Source organism: Populus euphratica, unplaced genomic scaffold (assembly GCF_000495115.2).
Source record: "Populus euphratica unplaced genomic scaffold, PopEup_1.0 scaffold5.1, whole genome shotgun sequence".
Lineage (NCBI taxonomy): Eukaryota > Viridiplantae > Streptophyta > Magnoliopsida > Malpighiales > Salicaceae > Populus > Populus euphratica.
In genome coordinates, this window is record NW_011499848.1 from 3,771,768 (window position 1) to 3,789,648 (window position 17,881).

Consider the following 17,881-nt stretch of genomic DNA (forward strand, 5'->3'; position numbering starts at 1 on the left):
TAACAGTGATTCTACATCATATAGAACATGATTCATTAGCGCGGTATGAATTGACCAGTTAGATTTTATTGTTAGAACGATGTTTTGAATTCAAAGGCAAAAAATGGTAAAAACTGAACAGATGCTTAATATAGGTGTTAAGATAAGCTTGCACTATCTTGATTAATTTTATAAATCCTAAATAATTTTATAGATTCTAAAGTTAATAATTATAACTTTAAAATTTAAAAAATTTAACTTAATAATTTAAAAAATTAAATTTAAAATTTAATCAATCAAGCTATTAATTAGTGTAACTACACCCCTCTCGTATTTCAATTTCACCTTTTTAGCATGGATGAGTTACTCACGGATATATACAGGCACGAAAGGCATGCCCTTGCATGCAAGCTAATTACTGCACATAACGTTTACATTATAGTTGAGCTCACGTTGTTTCTTATTGTAATTAAAAGGGTGTCCATGTTTAGAAAAGGGGCGACCATTTCAACTTTTTTACCCGAAGGAAATGACATTGATACTTCCTAGACATGTTTAGAGAAGGAAATGACTGTAAGTGTCACCACATTATATACTCTCTCTAAAAACCTATTAAAATATTTTATATATATATCAATATATTAAAATCATCTAAAAAATATTAAAAAATATTATTTTTAATATATTTTTAAACTAAATACACGGAACTAAACATAATTTTCCCATGATATATTTCTTTAGGATCATGTAAGCCGCTCACGTAAGCGATTAAATTCGTCGAGAATCCATCAAGCATGCACGACCCAGTAAAATACTCGCATAATACAGGCTGACTAACATCCACGAGGAGGACACCAAACCCTCTTAAATAAACTTAAAGGAGCATTTGCTAGTTGTCTGATTTCTCACCAGAAATCCACCAACATGACCGGAGCTCAAGGCTCCACAGAGATGGCTTGCCAATCGGACGCTCCTGCGTGAAAACTACGATGCAAGGAGGAATTCAATCAGTTGCTCGGAACTTCCAAACTATTCTAGCCTCCTAATTGCAGACCAATCGAACAATTATTTTTTTTTTTAGATTAACGTGATTGTCTGGACCAGCTTGTGCGCACCACGACTAATTCCATAGGTCCTAAAGTTAATGACCATGTAAGTCTCCAGTGGCCATTATATGAGCAATCAAGGACTCGAACCTGAAACCACAGAGGAAGCAAACCCCTTGATCCCAAGTCCTTACTACTTGATCACCACCTAGATTCTTCATTAAAAGAAAAGTTGTTCATTTAAGCGCAAGGCCACACCAGGACACTGTGAGTATAACTTATACAAATCTATTATTTAAAAAAAACATATCCTACAACCATACCATAATTGATGAACCTCGAGTTAATTGATGAACCTCGAGTTCAAAACTTTGTACCCAAAACTTTGTACCCAATAACTTAAGGGTGTGTTTGGAATTATTATTTTTACAAAAAGTATTTTTTAGTTGAAAAAACTTTAAATTAATTTTTTAATATTTTTTATGCTTTTAATATAAAAAAATTTTTTAATATTTTTTTTAAAAAAGAAATTATTTTATAAAGCATCTGGACTATAATCATAAACACCCTCAGCAAGTTAAAGAAAAGGATATGACTTCAGAGTCCGGGTGAAGATAAGTCTTCGTCACAGCTTTCCTATAATTACTTGCCACGATTACAATGTCAAAATCCAGAAGCCCATTACTGACGCCGTGAAAATAAATGATATCCAAAAACATGTATACCTAAAACAATACAAAAGAAAATCGATTACATTGGCCCATTCTTCTAAAAAATAGATTACATTGGAGCATCAACAGCACATGTTCATAAAACTTTGATGCACTCTGATCTGATGCCATTGGGGCTATGTGGCAGCTATGTATACTGGAAAAATGGTTTCTGGCTCACCAACACGCCATCCATTGTCAGATCTGGTGTGACCAGATTCCGTATCCAGAAAAATGGAGGTCAGCATTTAAGGGCCAGAGAGGAAGACCTAGCCTGGGGTGAGTCATCCAGGTTAGAGGTACAAAGTATGATGGACATTATCACGACCTGTTAATCACTACACTTCCTGCAGATGCTTGGTTTGCGGCACGATTACTTCCAAAGTTTTTTCGATTTGATTCCCTTGCAATTCTCGAACCAAACTAAAGCAGTTGCAAGACATTATATTGGATTAATAATCAAACTAGATGGATAGAAGTAGAGCTTCACATGAACAGTAACAAACACGGTAGCTGTGAGTTACATCTAGGTAGTTAAGATAGTCCATGGTCTCCAGACATGTGTTCCTTTTTTCCTTTTGTAAATGCATTTAATCCTATCATAAAATCCATCCTATTCATGGATCAGGCATGCAAAGCTGACTTAAATAGAAGCAACTTGAAGTAACACAAACCTGGATTGCTCTTTTAGGGAGAACAGCTGCCTCATGGAGACCAAGCATTTGTGCCACCTTCAAGACACACATGAGGAGCAATAAACATCTGATCAGCATCGGTCACATAAAATAACAAATTGATGAACCCTGGTGAGCAGGGATTGTTCGACTAACAGTTCCAAGAACAGGTAAACCTAGGAGGTTGTCTTAACTCTTAAGAAAAGTTAGAGAGAGAAAAAAGAACAAAAGAACAAGTTAATAACAGATAGCACTGACCTCCCTGAGGATCTTCTTATCACCTGTTCCACTAGGTTGATCCAGGTTAGTAACCTCCCACAAAGGGATGTCAAGAAGCACCCTAATGACATCTTCATCCAAGAAAGGAAATCTAGCCTGATGAAAGAAATTAGATGCTTGTTAATACGTGAGAACAAGCATAGCAGACAAAGGGTGATGCATCTCGAAATGTTAGTGGTACCTCCTTTCCATTATCAGCAATGCATCTGTCATCTCTCCCCATATTTCGTTTCCATATTCTCTGCATATCCAACTTCATTTCCTCATTAAGCCCATGCCAACTGTTGACAGCACATCAAATTATAAGAGAGACTACAAATGCACACATGAACATTGGTGATTTTGTATTGATTTACAGTCTCTTAAAACAGAGACTTGGTTGATTAAAGGTATTTGTGCATCAAGCCAAAGGTGTATCCAAAGGAGTACTATACAAATCACTTCGGTAAAAACTCGCCTATTCTAATCATGGCCTAAAAAGCATCATGAAACTTGAGCTTAGCAGTTGTTCATATGATAGAATTGAATGCATTTACAAAAGGAAACGAGACACTTCACAGGATGCAGAGTTCAAAATTGTAACTTCAGACTTCAGAGTAACACAACACACTTCAATGTGGACATGAAATTACAATGTGCTAACTACCAACACAGGCTGAAACATGAACATGGAACAAGCAGACACAATCTTGAGGAATGACAGCACCCACAAGTTAGCATGTACATGTTAAAACCATACCCGCCACATCTATATTTTGTTCTATGCCTTCCATAACCAGCACACTGCTCATCAGCACCCGAACCAACTAGGACAATCCTAGCCTCGGACTTGTACCTGAGGCGTTGTTGATTCTCGTCACTGTTATTGCTACTTCTTTCAGAGACCCAACCATCACCACTTGCAGCCAACCACAAAGCAACCCCTATGTTCAGGTCCTGAAGCATTAAGCCAGTGTAACTTCACATATACAGGGATGCGTACTAACAGAATGTAGCATCACTGACAGAAAGAGGCCTAACTATTTAAATGCCTCCATGTATTCTACCAGAGCACCATATTACCCAATTCTAATAAACATGCACTTGTAAAATAAAACCAGATACCATATACGTGTTTGCAGGGTTAATAAGTGACATGACGTGCTTCATTTCCGAGGTCAATTTCGACAAGTCTGAATCAATCTCTACAAGCTTCCACCTGCATCATCAACAGTGACTATAATAGAAAGAATTCCAAAAAAAAAAAAAGGGAAAATCATTCTGAATAAAATAAAACAAAAACATGTGAGCAAACTTGGACCCGGTCATCAATGGATACACTACTATTTAATCAGCAAGAGGATGCATTCATAGCCAGGTCAAATTAACCTAGGTTTTTTTTTTTTTTTTTTGGGGGGGGGGGGGGGGGGGGGGTGGGGGATTTTCTAGGGGGGAAGTTGATGTTATACATGTTCCCTCTCTTGGGATCCACAAATATTTACTATTTTATGTTTTAAACACTATATTTGATTTGAAATTTGACTCGTGCCAAACACCATTTAAAGTTTTCTTTTTTCACCCTTGATGCTTCATCCTTAACTCTTAACCCCTTAACACTCCCCTCCAATTTTTTCGCCCCAAGCCAAACTCAACCTTAATGGAGATTGAAACACAAACTTATTTAAGATTCCAATTCAAGTTGTGGAGGTTTTTTTCCTTCCACTGGAACTTTCCAGTAAGTGCTTGAATTTTATTATCCATTTGCCATGCATAATATAGCATCATCCTCTCCACAACAGCATCAAAAAAGTGCTAGTGCCTTTTGAATAACTGCACCTGAATGTGTTTAGGATTTCCAGTAGCTCTAACCTATCTTTATAAAAAACTAGAAAATTTCCCATTACAAGACCAAGACACGGAATATTACATCAAAAGAGAAACATGTAACACTGTACCTTCTCAGTGGTGCAATTCTTCTCAGTTCCTTCACTCCTGCCTTGGCAGAGATTCTATCAGGAGCAGACTGACCATCAAAGCTCACATTAAGTAAGTCAATCCCATCTGCCACACAGGGAATTGGAATGGAAAATCAGCTCAACAAAAGAATCCGCAAGACAACATTTTCACTGGTTTTCTTAGTGTTCCAGTGTCAACTGTGTTGCCAGGGTTAACAGTAGTGAAAAAATTGAAGATGTAGAAATAAAAGCAAAAATGAGCGAGGGCAATAGCTTAGTACGACAACTTACAGCTGGGATCTAGACACTCATCCAACAATGCAGCAAGTATCATAGAATCAAGCCCACCAGAAAACAAGACTGCCACTGGAACATGTTCTTCTCTTCTACTATAACATCTTCCTGCCTACGCATTCAACCCAAAAAATTCTATCAAATAAAACATAAATAAATTACTTCTTGTAAGATTTGTGAATGCCAGAAATAGCTTGTTCAATACATTCTGCATTGATTGAATTTAGAATATAACAGAAAAGAAAAGAAAATTGTGTGAGATTTAATCGCTTAAAACAACACCCATCATATGTAAACACTATAAAAGTGTAAGTTCTCCAAGAGTATAAATCCGCAATAAAGCTATTCAATTCAATTTTAGTTCTGACCTTGAAGATTCTGTGTTGTGAAGCGCGCAGCATCACAGATTTTCTTAGAGCACTTAACACATTATGAGCAGGCAATGAAATCATTGTTTGATTTGGCCCTACACAGTTAAAAAAATTATAAGTAGGGGTCTCATGACAGTAAAACCATCAAGTTTAAAATTAGATCCATCTTCATGAGTCAAACTAAAAATATTTAGCAACTGAAGTTTGGAAGTTTTACACAAATATATTACATATCGTGGTAGGATCATAACCTGATTCAAAAGTCATTATGTCTGATGAAGCTGGATACATGTGATGTTGCCCCTCTAGAGTCCCGTTAAGTGAACCATGTAACTCATTGGGTTTTGGATTCAAAGAAACTCTCTCCCATTTAATCAGTTCCAATAGCATGGCATTACCCCATTCATGGTTTTTTACTTCACCAACAAGATATCCATCCAGCTTTGAAGGATCCATTGATAAGCTGTATATCCCACATGAAAGCTCCTCCCAAAAATTGTGGTGAGTTCCATTTTCAACTTCAAAATCTGCACCAATTGACGCTTATTAAAATAGCTAATTAGTTTAGTATGGTCACGGAAATTGGGTGAATGGCAGAAACAACTTATTGCCAAAAAAGGAGGTAGAAAAGAATTCCAGCAAGGGCTTAATAAGATACAAATGTTTAAACACGTGAGGTCAAGAATGGTGCAAAAAATCTCTCAGAGGAGGCGTTGCCCTAATTAAACATATGCCTTGTTGCTTGCATAAGTAAACAACAATCAGCCCCTCGAGATGTAGATAACAACCTGAAATGATTCGTGGTAGCCCAAGTAAGCAGCTTGCATAATTGCCGAGGCATTTTGCAACCTACCCAGAACTTAGAATGGTAGTAATGCCTATTGCACACAAATGAGAAATTTTAATGTTTTACCGCATTAGTGCAAATCACCAAGCAATAAAAAAACAAAAGCAGTGCCAAACTAGTTTAAAAAAAAAATGTGGAAAATGCGGAGGGAACAACAAGCATTCAAGAAATTGATTCTATTGATGACAAGGAAATATCATCATTCCATCTATATTGCATACGATAATTTATCAACTAAACAAGCTCATTTTAATGGCAAATATTGTTTCCAATCATGCAAATAACCTTGTCACCAACCAGAGTAAAAGAAAATGTAGCCAAGGGAACGAGTAAAGCTCTACCAAGCTATATGTACCAGAACTCTGATCAACAGAGGAAAATGGCGATACAGAAGATAGCAGAAACCGAGAATCCTTCACAGTAGGCCAATGAACAACCAGGCTCCGCCTGCCAAATGCATCTCGACCAAACCACAAGGTTCTTGAACTCTCCTGTACACAAGTAATTAAAGCTAACTTCAGCTCAAACAATATTAACAAAAAAAAAAATCTAAGAAATACCAGTACCTCCTTTAATCTCGATCAAAACAAAGCCAAGCCTATACCCATAATTACCTGCCAATAGATAATAGCCCACGGCCCCTTGATAGTTGAAAAAACATTCGGAACAGAACTACACCCATGTCCAGCAGCAGAGCAAGGGCCTGTGTGCCCACTGGAACCACAAGAGCAGCAATTTCCTAGAGTTTGCATTAGAACTTCACCATCATTTCTATCACTCTCCACATGAATTCCTCCAAATATTTCACCTTCAAAATTACAACACTAAATTAGACACGAGGTTAAAACCATTACGAGACAAAACGTACATAACAGAAATCGAGAAAAAATATAGTATACAAGTCAGAAAGTTTACCGTTATAAATTAGTACATTCCCGTAGCAGTCAACAAATGGCTGAATTATAGGATTCAGTCCCCTCAGCTGCAATGTGGCACCGATAAATTGCAGTTCGCCAACAGAATACCCTAGATGATTATAATTACCAGCTTTTCCGTTGGAGCAATTCTGCAAAAACGACTGGTCGTTTTCTATTTCAGCGTCGTCGGTTACTACAGACACCAATCCTCGGTCCTCAACAGAGCTCAAATTTTTATTATACTGAAGTATAATCTTCTTGCTTCCTAAGCTGTCAGGTCCTCGCCTCCGCAGAGCTGCTTTAAGATCATCTACGGAAACTGTAACCAACTGGTGCACCAAAAAAAAAAGGTAAATTAAATAGATAAAATTAATTGTGTGTATTGTGGATTAAACAGATTTATGAGAACTTTACTTACTGGCTCGGGATTAAGAGATTGGAGAAGGGTGGATGATGATACATCGATGCGAATCCCAGAGACAATCAGGGCGATTCCACACATCTCTCTCTTTCGCTGCTTTGCTCTTGCTGTGGCCTGAAGTGGTGTTCTTCGGAAGACATAGAGTTTTGGAGGGTTTTAAGATATCGTAGTTTTCTTGTAAATTTTTTAAGTGCGATCGAGTTTAAAAGTTCGGTTTTTGAGCACCGAAGGCTTCCATAGCATAGTGGTAGTGCGTTCGCTTCGTAAGCGAAAGGACGCGAGTTCGATCCTCGCTGGGAGCTCTCATATTTATTTATTTTTCATTTTTCGTATCAATCTCGGATGATAATATCCTTCCGATTTTGATATTTTTATTTCGATTTTTTTAGGATTGTGGTTAACTTTTAAAAAAAATATTTAACGGGAAAATTATTTTTATTTTTTATTTTTACTTATTTTGGCTCCATTGAAATTACAAACATTTGTAAAACATGTAATGATTTTTTTTATACATGTGTGTTTTTTTGTTATGGTAATAGGTTAGTTTTCTAGCTCATGTTATCTTCCATGTTGGAATTTGTTTTAAAAAAGAATGTCAGGGCCATGGAAAATTGTTTAGTATTATTATTGAATTTGATTTGTTATTATTATTAAATTTAATTTAAAGAGAGGACCTTAAAAAAATCCAACTTAACTTCTTATATATCAGAGGTTTTAAATTAAATTATACATAGCAAAAATATATATAAATAATTATTAAAAAAATATTTTTTGATTTTAAAAAAATCAATATGATATTTTTTTTAATATTAAAAATACAACATGGTAGATTAACATGGACTTTAAAGCTAAACTTGCAACCTAGATCATAAATTTTATTAACTATTTTCTACATGCTCATATAATAACAAAAGCATGTGCTTGCAAAAGTGAATAATGGCAAAAAAATTGAAATATTTATTTGAAACAGCAATGAATCATGAAAAGTAAATCAAAATAGATTATAAAAATTAATTCAAGATCAACTAAAAATTGAATAATAAAATCAGAAAAAAAAAATGATTAAATTAAAAAAAAAAGATATTTTTTTTTGTTTTTTAAAAAAACTATATTGTATTATTATTAAATTTGACCCAATAGTTAACTTTAAAAATCATTGTCTACTTGCTTATCATGGATTTCAAATTAATATATATGAAGTTAACTTTACTTGACTTTGTTAACCTAACAAGTAAAAAGATAACCCTGACGATTGCTAAAAATTATTAGTTGACTTATAAAAAAAATTATTGTGATATTCTTTTCAATACCGAGAAGGTGATATATATTATATCGATCTAATTTTTATGGTTTAATATGTCAAACTTACTTATCAGATTATAAATTTCATTAGATTTAATAACTTTGTTTTTTAAATTGTTTTTTACATGAGATGCTTGCAAAATTAACTACTGATTAAACACCAACTCATTAATTTATTTTCACCTATCTCAATGACATATGAAACTGGAATAATTTCATGAAACATAGATTAAAATGAACCATAAAAACCAGTTCAAAATCAATTAAATTTTGTATAATAAAACTTGCGTAAAAAAGTTAAAATCAAAATTAAAAAGAAAAAAAACATATAGCACCGTTATTAAACACAGACTTAGATGGTCAATCTTAAAATCTCTCAACCCGGCTCCCTAATTCGCCTGTGATTAAAACTAACATGAATAGAAGTTGACTTTACACGAACCGATTGACTTAATGAGTCCCAAGATAACTTAGACAATTAATTAAAATGTGGTTTGACTTTGATGTTTTTAATATTAAGAATTGATTTGAATTTCATGATTTAAATCATGAAATTTATGATTTAAATCATGAATTTTATTTGGTTTAAATATTTTTTAAAATATTTTTTTATACAATTATATAATTAAAAAAATAGATGTTTTTGAAGACCAAACACCAACATATTATCTAAGATCGTGATAATTATATAAAAAAATAATTTAAAATTAACATGGTGTCAATGAATGAATTCAAGCAAAAAAAAATTTAGGTTGAATTTTCTTTAAAAATAAAAAATATTTTGTTTTTTTTTTAAAAAAAATGAATCACCATAAACTTTATCAACACAATCAACAACAAAACACTATCAACTTTATCAACTCTTCCAGAGCGTAGAATTTTATTTTTAAAAACCGAGGCGCTTCAATGTTCCGAAAGCACCATAAACCCTGTCAACTTTATTACTAGTACCATAGAAGTCATCCAAAACTCCTCGTTAACCAGTATTTTTTATTTAAAAATATATGAAAATAATATTTTTAAAAAAATCTAAAAATAAAAGAAATAACTTGAATTTCATCCTTCGTCTGGTATATAAATTCCATTTTTCATTATATGTAAAGATATATTATTTACAATGCGCCCATTTAAAGAAGCAAATTGAACAACGGTTAATTATTTGGTCCAATCAAGTCAGTTTTACGAACACAGAGACAATTACACAGGCAGAATGCTAAATTAAATAATCAATAGTTTTGAATTGCAAGTGTATGTTATTTTTCCGAGCGGAAATTTTAAGTGCACGTACAAATATAATCACTGTCATCTAAGAACTGTGACTGTATTTCTTTAAATTTTAATTTTTTTAATATAATGATACTAAAAATATATTTTTTAATATATTTATAAGTAAAACATATATTTTAAAAGACAATAACTACATCGTACAAAACACCTTCGTAATATTTGATGTGGCCGTCTTTCTCAAAAAAGACATGTCGCCGTCATCCTAGAATGAATCACCAAGTAGCACAGTGGTCTATGCATTCCCTTCTGGTGTGACGTGGCGAGTTTCAATAGGTATTCAGAGTTCCATCGCAGACATAACTGACAGCACAACGGTTGGTGACAGCTTCGGGTGGTTTGAAAGTTAGCTGGCTTTTTTTTTTAATTTTTTTTTTTGAAATATATAAAAAATAATATTTTTTATTTTTTAAAATTTTATTGTTAATTTTAGTACATCAAAATAACAATAAAAATTAAATTTTAACCTCCCTCTGTTCTGGCAAACGGGTGCTCAGTTACGGCTAGGGAAATGCTGGATGTCAGCTTTTCACCGCAATCTAGATTGTTTTTTTACTTATTTATTCACTTCCCGGGAAAAAAATAAAATAAAAAATAACAATCAATCTCTAACCGCAAGTGTAAACCACACTCCGAACTTCCACGCAATCTCACTCTTAGAATATCCGCCGAATAAAATCATCACCGGCAAATTACGCTATCCAGCGCATTAAAACACCCCGTACCCCACAAAACAGCCTCACGTGACACCCTCTTTTATCGACCCGCTTCAAAAATACTTGCAAGACACAAGAGTGACAGTACACCGTCATTGCTGATAGTTAACACGCACGCGCGCGCGCGCACACACACACACACAAGTTCGTTCGCAGGAGAAAAGAGAAGGAAGAGAAATTGAGAATTACAAGTCGAGGGAGAAATCTAAGTACGGTTCTGCACTTTTCTTTATTAATCAAAATTTTCTCTTATTCGTTGTGGTATAAAAATCTTCGGCCGCACCTTCCTTCACTAGCAATCGCGCCATTGCGTCTTTTTTGTCCTTCTCCCTGTACTGGTAATAATAAGTATTTAGCGCCGCAAGGGCACGGTTAGTGTAGTAGTAAATTCATTCAATATCCCTTTCGACGGCGAGCGAGCGAGCGAGTTTATTGCTACTTAACGAGGTTCGACATTACTTAATCTTGCTTTTGTTTGATTGTTGTGATGTTTTTTTGGTTCATGGAGTATCTGCTATTGATTGATTGATTGATTGAATCCGAAGGATTGTTAAATTAAGGGAGTGCATTGTTAAATTGGTTTTAGATCTGAGTTTTGTTTTATTTTAATTTAGATCTGGGATTTTTTTATGCGAGTGGTTAGAGTTTGAGGTGATCCACTGTTTTTATTTTTTTGTATGTTATTTTTAGTTTTTTCTGTTTTTCTGGTTGCCGGATTGGATTTAGCTGTAAAGTTTGATTCTTTTGTGTTTTTTCGGTCACTGATAACGTTTTTGTTTTTGCCTAACGTAAGTAGTAAAATCTTAGCTTTGTTTGTGAAGAAGTTAGTATTGGTTTTTATTGGAAGATGCAGAAACATTGCGTGTTTTTTTATTGGTGTTACCGCATACGCTACTGTTGCTGTTATCATGTTTCTTCTGTCTTGTTTTCGACCCAATTTTTTAATAAACTGGTTTTTCTGCTTTCAACCCCTATACTCTTAAAGCATATGGTTTACGGTTAGATATCAAGATAATGAAATTGGTTCACCATTAGTTATGGGGTTTGATACTCTTATGCAGCCTCATCTGTTTTTTTAGATTATCTGTTATTTGCTAGTTGATGATGCTCATGCTCATGCTTTAGAATCCAGCATGTTAGGAAACCTGGGTTTTTGAGCGTTTTAGATTATGGAGGATCACACGTTCATGCCAATTTTCTATTCACTAGAACCGAGGGCCCAGAGTGTTAGCACAGAGGTCTGGATTCTGCAAAACAGTTTTTTATTTTTTTTGGGTTTTAGGGACCCTCCGATGATTAAGTCAATGATTTTATAGTGAGGAGTTGTAATAAATGAGCATTAATTTCTAAGAACAAGAATATTTATTTTTTGATCATGTATGATAAATGCTAAGAATATATGGTAAGAGAATGAAGATTTTGAACCCTTTACATGGGTTGTTCAGCGAATATTTATTTTTTGATCATGTATTGAACTTTCTTCTTTTTGTTTGAGGGGTCGGCAACCTTTTTTCTTTTCACATTTAAGTTGGGATGAAGTCTTTTTCATTAATATTAATGTTGATGTAAGTGTCTTCATAAACGGCTCTAATGTTGATGGAAATTCGACGTGCCTGTAGAAGGTGATCTTAAGCCATTTTGTACATAACATTAATGTCGATGGGATCAACCTTTATAATCAATATTAATATTGATTGGCATGTATCCAGCTCTTATAGGATTTTTACATAGCTAGTGAGTAGAGAGATGATGTCTCTAGATTTCCATTTCATATTTTTGGATCTAGAGCGATCCTAGACCCAAGGATGTCAAGTCTAGTGTTCTTCTAGGTCTAGAGGCACCTGAGCGAAGCATGTAGCTGAGCTCAAGGAAGTTAGGTTTGGCATCTTGCTAGACCCACGTGAGCTTGGACCTGACACGTAGTCGAGCCCATAAGAGTTGAGTTTGTCATCTTGCGAGACCCATGTGTGCTTGGGTCTAACACGTAGTCGAGCCCACGAAAAATGGATCTAGCAAAGGGAGATGATGTCCCTAGATTCTCATTTCGTATGCTTGGATCTAAAGCAATCCTAGACCCAATAATGTTGGGTCTAGCATCCTTCTAGTCCAGAGACACCTGGGTTGAGTGTGTTGCCGAGCTGAAGAAAGTTGGGTTTGACATCTTTTCGGACCCACATATATTTAGGCCTAACGTGTGTGGTTGAGCCCAAGAGAGTTGAGCCTGATATTTTGCCAGATTCTATCTCAATAGGTTTTGATGTTTGTTGAGCTTTTATAATGGGTCATTCTTCTCTTGGCCTCTCTATCTGGACCTTTTGAGTAAATGGATTTTAGCATAAAACATGTTCATCCAAATTCCATCCATTAAGAAGTCAAAGCCACTATGTTCGTGCTATCTTCTTTTTTCTTTTTAAATGGTGACCTTATGTCTGATTTCAAGTATCATGCTTAATATTCTTTGAAGTTCAGTTTCCTTTTTGTTAATTGCTTTACTTATCACTCTCTGTTTATTTATCTCTTTATATAAATATAGTCTGGCTTCAATATAAAACCCTCATTAGTGGATAATTTATCTTTATTCCTACAGTGAATAACATATCTCTATTCCTACAGAGATGGCAACGCTGGTGGATGAATCTACCGTCAAACTTGATCCAAAAGTGGTGGGGAATGCTTTTGCAGAGCATTACTACAACACCTTGTCCAAGTCTCCTGAGCTGCTCCATAACTTTTACAATGATGCGAGCTTGCTTGGCAGGCCAGGCTCAGATGGATCAGTGTCTCCTATTTCAACTTTAGAAGTAAGTTTTGTGTAACAGAAGTTTATTGTTTACGAGTGTAGATTGTTTATTATTGTGTTAAATAACTCCACAGCAAGAAATAACAGCATTATTCTTGTAAACTGAGTCACCCTAATGCTAGTCTTTTCACATTGATTTTATTCCACTAGCTTATCCCTTAGTTCATATTTTGTTTGGTTGGAAATGAGTGCTGTGTGAGAATGCGATCTTGATTCCCATTCCCGATAAGATTCCCATTTAATTTTTTTCAGTAGTCTTAAACTCCATTGTCATGGGGGCTCGATACTATCTATGAATTGAAATTTAACTTGCTTAGAGTACAAGTACTCCCATTTCTTTGTGAATCAAATGGCATTACATGAAGAGAGGAATTGAAATCTCTTTTCATCCCCGATCCTATACAATCCAAATATGGCATATAAATTAATTCATGCAGTACTGATGCTATGAGAAAAGGTTGGTTCTACCAGTTTCTGCCATTATTTTTTCCTCCAAAAACAAATTTAGAACTAGAATTGTCATGCACTTCATCACTAAAATCTTGATTTATTTGGGACTTTGGTTTCGAGTTCATGAACCTTGGATGCTGAAGTTTTCCTGCTTACACCAATGTTTATCTTTGACTTTTTTGGGTGCAGGAGATTAAAAAATTGATCCTCTCTCTTGACTATAAGAATTGTTTAGTCGAGATACAGACTATTGATTCTCAGGAATCTTATGAGAATGGGGTAATGGTGTTGGTTACTGGTTTCTTTGCTGGAAAGGACAGTACCAGACAAAAATTTACACAAGCATTTTTCTTGGTCCCGCAAGATGATGGAAGGAGATATTATGTTTTGAATGATATTTTTAGATACATGGAAGAATCAGAGAATAAGAAAATTAGTGATGAAGACAACATTGCTCCAGCTACACCTGTTATCCCATGTCCTGGTAGGGGTTCATGTATGGTTTCGTTGTTTCTTTTGTTACTTTAATGCATAAATATTTACTAGTAGTATTGTAATTACAGAGCCAACCTCCATTCCTAATCGCTCTGTCTCTGCCGATTTGTCTACCACTTTGGAGGAGGGTGATGATCAAGCTAAAGAATCCGGTCATCCTTTGGACAATGGAGAGATTCCCACTTGTGAGAAAGAGGTGGTTGTCGAGAAAGTTGTTACCACTCAGGATGATGCTCACCCAGTTTCTGAGGCAGTTGCTTCTGGTGTCCAGGAGGAGGATGCCCCCAAGAAGTCCTATGCATCAGTGGTGAGTATATTTACATTTGTTTACAGGACAATCGTTATTCAAATGATCGAGTTTTTTTTTTATTGGTTTTTTTCAGGCAAATGCATTGAATTTCAAAACACAACCATTTCAACAGAGGGTTTCTCCCGTGAAACCTGTGAAACAGTCACATACAGCTGTACCATCTGTGGTCTCTTCTCAACAAACAGGTTATCGCCCTCCCAGCAACAATTCTGTGGAAATCAATAACAACAGTGCTGCAGGTTTTTATCCTTTTTAAAGTGTATATATGGGTTTTTACCTGGAGTGAGCTTTGTAGCTTTTCTTTCACCACCTATCCGCTTTTCTCATTTTTCCTGTTTCAGTTGAGGGTTACTCCATATTTGTTGCAAATTTGCCTCTGGATGCTACTGTTGACCAGCTTGTGCAGACTTTTACAAGATTTGGGGCTATTAAACCTAGTGGTGTGCAAGTCAGAAGTTATAAGGTTAGTCTCGTGTTTATTCTTGTAAAATTGGTGTTGAAAATTGTTTTTTGAAACTATATTTATTTGTTTATGTTGCTCATTTATATACAGCAAGATAAGAACTGTTTTGGTTTTGTGGAATTTGAATCAGCTGATTCTGTGGAGAAGGCCCTTGAGGTATTGTTGTTTATTTTACTTTTTTTTTGGCTGAAAGTTATTGGTTTTTTGTTCCCTGGTTGTTTGCTTAAAAGTTGAATATTGCATGGTGGTGTACTCAAAAGAAATATTTCCAAGTTAAATTTCATTAATTCTATAATTTTATCGTTATTTAGTTCCCTTGTTATAATATTTATATTATTAGGATTTTATCACTTTGGAACTTCTATGGTAGTAGCATTTATTTCCAATTTTAGTTAAACTTTTTCTGGGCTAGATAAAGCACTTGTATGTGGCACCTTTTAATGATGAATATAAGTTGAGAATCTCTGTTTTAAGGTGGATATCTTGATTCAGGAAACATCCCTTGCGGTCTCAAGGGTTGCCAAGTGAATTCTATGTGTCCCTATCCTCATTTTACCTTTTTCTTTTTATTTCTACCCTTGTCCTGCATCGCTACAACTTTGCCTGTGTTCGGATAGGCTACAAACCTTCATTCCTTTGACTTTCAGCACTTGTATGCTTTTGTCGTTCCTCTGTTGATGGAAAATTTTTGTCGATACATTCAAATAATGTCATTAAACCTAATTGTTCAAGTGATGTTCATCTGCCAACACTACGTGTTTATGGGCAACTTGTTTGAAGTCTGGTTCATTATTGTATTCTGCAAAGTTCTCTCTCTTCTCTGCCCACATTTATAGGACTCCCCCGAGTGGTTTTTTGAATTTGAAACCCTCCATCTTGGGGTGGTGTTGCAACACGTTTTCTATGATTTATTGTAGGCACTCATTATCAGCTATTCCATGCTCGATTGCCTGTTTCAAGATATAAACTTTAACTCAAGTTACAATATTGTTGTTCTGCACGAGTCTGAGATTGTGTGCTTTTTCAGGTCTCTACTGTCATGATTGGCACTCGAACAGCGCATATTGAGAGAAAGAATGGTAAGTTGAATTATTAATCCATTATTTGTCGTGTTTGGTCCAAACAGTCGGGGAGTGCATAACTATTGATTATGTTTTAGCAGCAAAAAATGGTGGTGAAAAGTATCCTTCAAGAAAGGGTGGTTTTAGGAATGGCAATTTTAGGAGCCGTGGAAACTTGAATGGAGGCCATGGCTATGGCAGAAATGATTTTGAGAATCAGGGTAGAGTCTCTGGTCAATCTTGGGGCACCACTGGACGCCATGGAGAAGCTAACAAGAAAGTTTATCTGGACGGGGAAGCTAGAGGTCCCCGTCAAGCTCGGGCTGGGAATAACTAGACAATCTCTTTCGCTAGAATTTTGTTTATTGCAATTTTTTTTCCCGATTCACAGCCAGGTAGGAAAGATGAGAGCAAATAGATCAAGGCATTTTAGTTTTATGCTCTTAAGATTTTGGTAAAGGTTAATTGAGTAATTGCGAGGTATCATGAAAACATATAATGCGGGGTTTTTATGCTTTGGGATATTATTTCTTAAGAAATTATTTCAAAGAATTTTTCTGGTGTTGATGATATGGTTTTACACTATGCCTTTTAGCTTTTGTGCCTCCGAGGAAAATATGTCACTATGTTATCTGAAAGGAAGCATGCCACTACTTCGAGCTTCGAGCTCAGTGAAGTAGAAATAGAAGTGTGGAGGCTCATGCCATCTCTGTTAGTGCCATCGAGTTTCCGTCGTCTTCCTGTATTATTTTACCTTCTGTAGTACTCGGAGAAACTGCAGCCTGCTAGTTTCTCTTTGTTCGTACAAGTACTGGTGTCTATCCCGAGGCGCTTTCAATCCACTGGTCAGAGGCAGCTGTCTTCCAATAGCTGCCATACTTGACACTTTGTTTGTTTACGGGTTTTGAGGGGCAGGGAAGGAAAAGTAAGGGTTTAAACCCTCGATCCTCGGTTGGTTTTCAGTACTGTGAAAGGCAAGGTCAAGATTATCAAATGACAGTCTCCCCGAGTTAAAATGAAGAATTTTTCTCTGGAATACTGCCGTTTCCATTACTTTTCCTTTTCTTTTTTAATTTATCATCAGTTCCTTGCTCTTTTGTCCAGTCAAACACGTCGTTGATCTCTCTAGAATAATCTCGATATGTTTATACCCAGAATGTCGCTCCCAGTATTAAATGACGATTCCTATAAATGGTGAGAATTAACCACGTCATCTGGTCCCTGTCCCCACATCGACCCTCTGGTTGATAGCATTTCTGGAAATTCGTCAAACAGCCTCTAACATGCCCTTCTGATCTAGTATTATTCTTCCAAATAAACCTAATTTATTATCTCTCATTTTTTTCAAAGATTATCGTATATAATATTTGTTAAAAAGAAAGACATTATTGTATATAATCAATCGCTGCCAAGGGTCTTGACGGTATGTTTCATCGGCAAACTAATCTGATATGGAAGAAAAGGGAGCGAGGAAAAAGAACAACTGTAAGGATTTGAAGACACAAGTGGACAAGGGTGGAGCCAATGA

General features: G+C 35.5%; 2 protein-coding genes and 1 non-coding gene across 7 annotated transcripts; 2 read left to right on the forward strand and 1 right to left on the reverse strand.

The window, feature by feature from the left end:
• Positions 1-1,636: 1,636 nt before the first annotated feature.
• LOC105116264 (Asparagine synthase family protein) lies at positions 1,637-7,653 on the reverse strand. Its single transcript, XM_011013542.1, has 14 exons — positions 7,470-7,653; positions 7,050-7,380; positions 6,749-6,942; positions 6,490-6,625; positions 5,539-5,814; positions 5,285-5,382; positions 4,914-5,028; positions 4,623-4,728; positions 3,793-3,886; positions 3,428-3,624; positions 2,870-2,969; positions 2,668-2,784; positions 2,410-2,466; positions 1,637-2,158 (listed from the first exon to the last, which is right to left on the reverse strand). The coding sequence occupies exons 1-14, from the start codon at positions 7,551-7,553 to the stop codon at positions 2,057-2,059; spliced, it is 2,007 nt and encodes a 668-aa protein (XP_011011844.1). The 5' UTR covers positions 7,554-7,653; the 3' UTR covers positions 1,637-2,056.
• A 49-nt stretch (positions 7,654-7,702) lies between these two features.
• TRNAT-CGU (transfer RNA threonine (anticodon CGU)) lies at positions 7,703-7,774 on the forward strand. The gene has a single exon. It is a non-coding gene; the product is annotated as a tRNA-Thr (tRNA).
• A 3,097-nt stretch (positions 7,775-10,871) lies between these two features.
• LOC105116245 (ras GTPase-activating protein-binding protein 1-like) lies at positions 10,872-16,921 on the forward strand. 5 transcript variants are annotated; one of them, XM_011013492.1, is made up of 9 exons: positions 10,872-11,221; positions 13,388-13,575; positions 14,214-14,514; positions 14,588-14,826; positions 14,903-15,068; positions 15,171-15,292; positions 15,383-15,448; positions 16,320-16,371; positions 16,452-16,921. In XM_011013492.1, exons 2-9 carry the CDS (start codon positions 13,390-13,392, stop codon positions 16,688-16,690), a joined length of 1,371 nt encoding a protein of 456 aa, XP_011011794.1. In that variant the 5' UTR covers positions 10,872-11,221; positions 13,388-13,389; the 3' UTR covers positions 16,691-16,921. The 5 variants fall into 5 exon arrangements, with proteins under 5 accessions (XP_011011794.1, XP_011011803.1, XP_011011813.1 ...); XM_011013501.1 differs by having other exon boundaries at positions 10,872-10,983; XM_011013511.1 differs by having other exon boundaries at positions 10,874-11,221; positions 16,455-16,921.
• Positions 16,922-17,881: the final 960 nt, after the last annotated feature.

What these genes read in the sequence shown, in the direction of transcription:
- LOC105116245 (XM_011013492.1), top strand. Translation starts at nt 13,390, where the DNA reads ATGGCAACGCTGGTGGATGAATCTACCGTCAAACTTGATCCAAAAGTG. An exon ending in TATCCCATGTCCTGGTAGGG is followed by an intron (nt 14,515 to 14,587) that starts GTTCATGTATGG and finishes TTGTAATTACAG; the next exon opens with AGCCAACCTCCATTCCTAAT. An exon ending in CAATAACAACAGTGCTGCAG is followed by an intron (nt 15,069 to 15,170) that starts GTTTTTATCCTT and finishes TTCCTGTTTCAG; the next exon opens with TTGAGGGTTACTCCATATTT.
- LOC105116264 (XM_011013542.1), bottom strand. Translation starts at nt 7,553, where the DNA reads ATGTGTGGAATCGCCCTGATTGTCTCTGGGATTCGCATCGATGTATCA. An exon ending in GAATGTACTAATTTATAACG is followed by an intron (nt 6,943 to 7,049) that starts GTAAACTTTCTG and finishes GTAATTTTGAAG; the next exon opens with GTGAAATATTTGGAGGAATT. An exon ending in CTCTGTTGATCAGAGTTCTG is followed by an intron (nt 5,815 to 6,489) that starts GTACATATAGCT and finishes CAATTGGTGCAG; the next exon opens with ATTTTGAAGTTGAAAATGGA.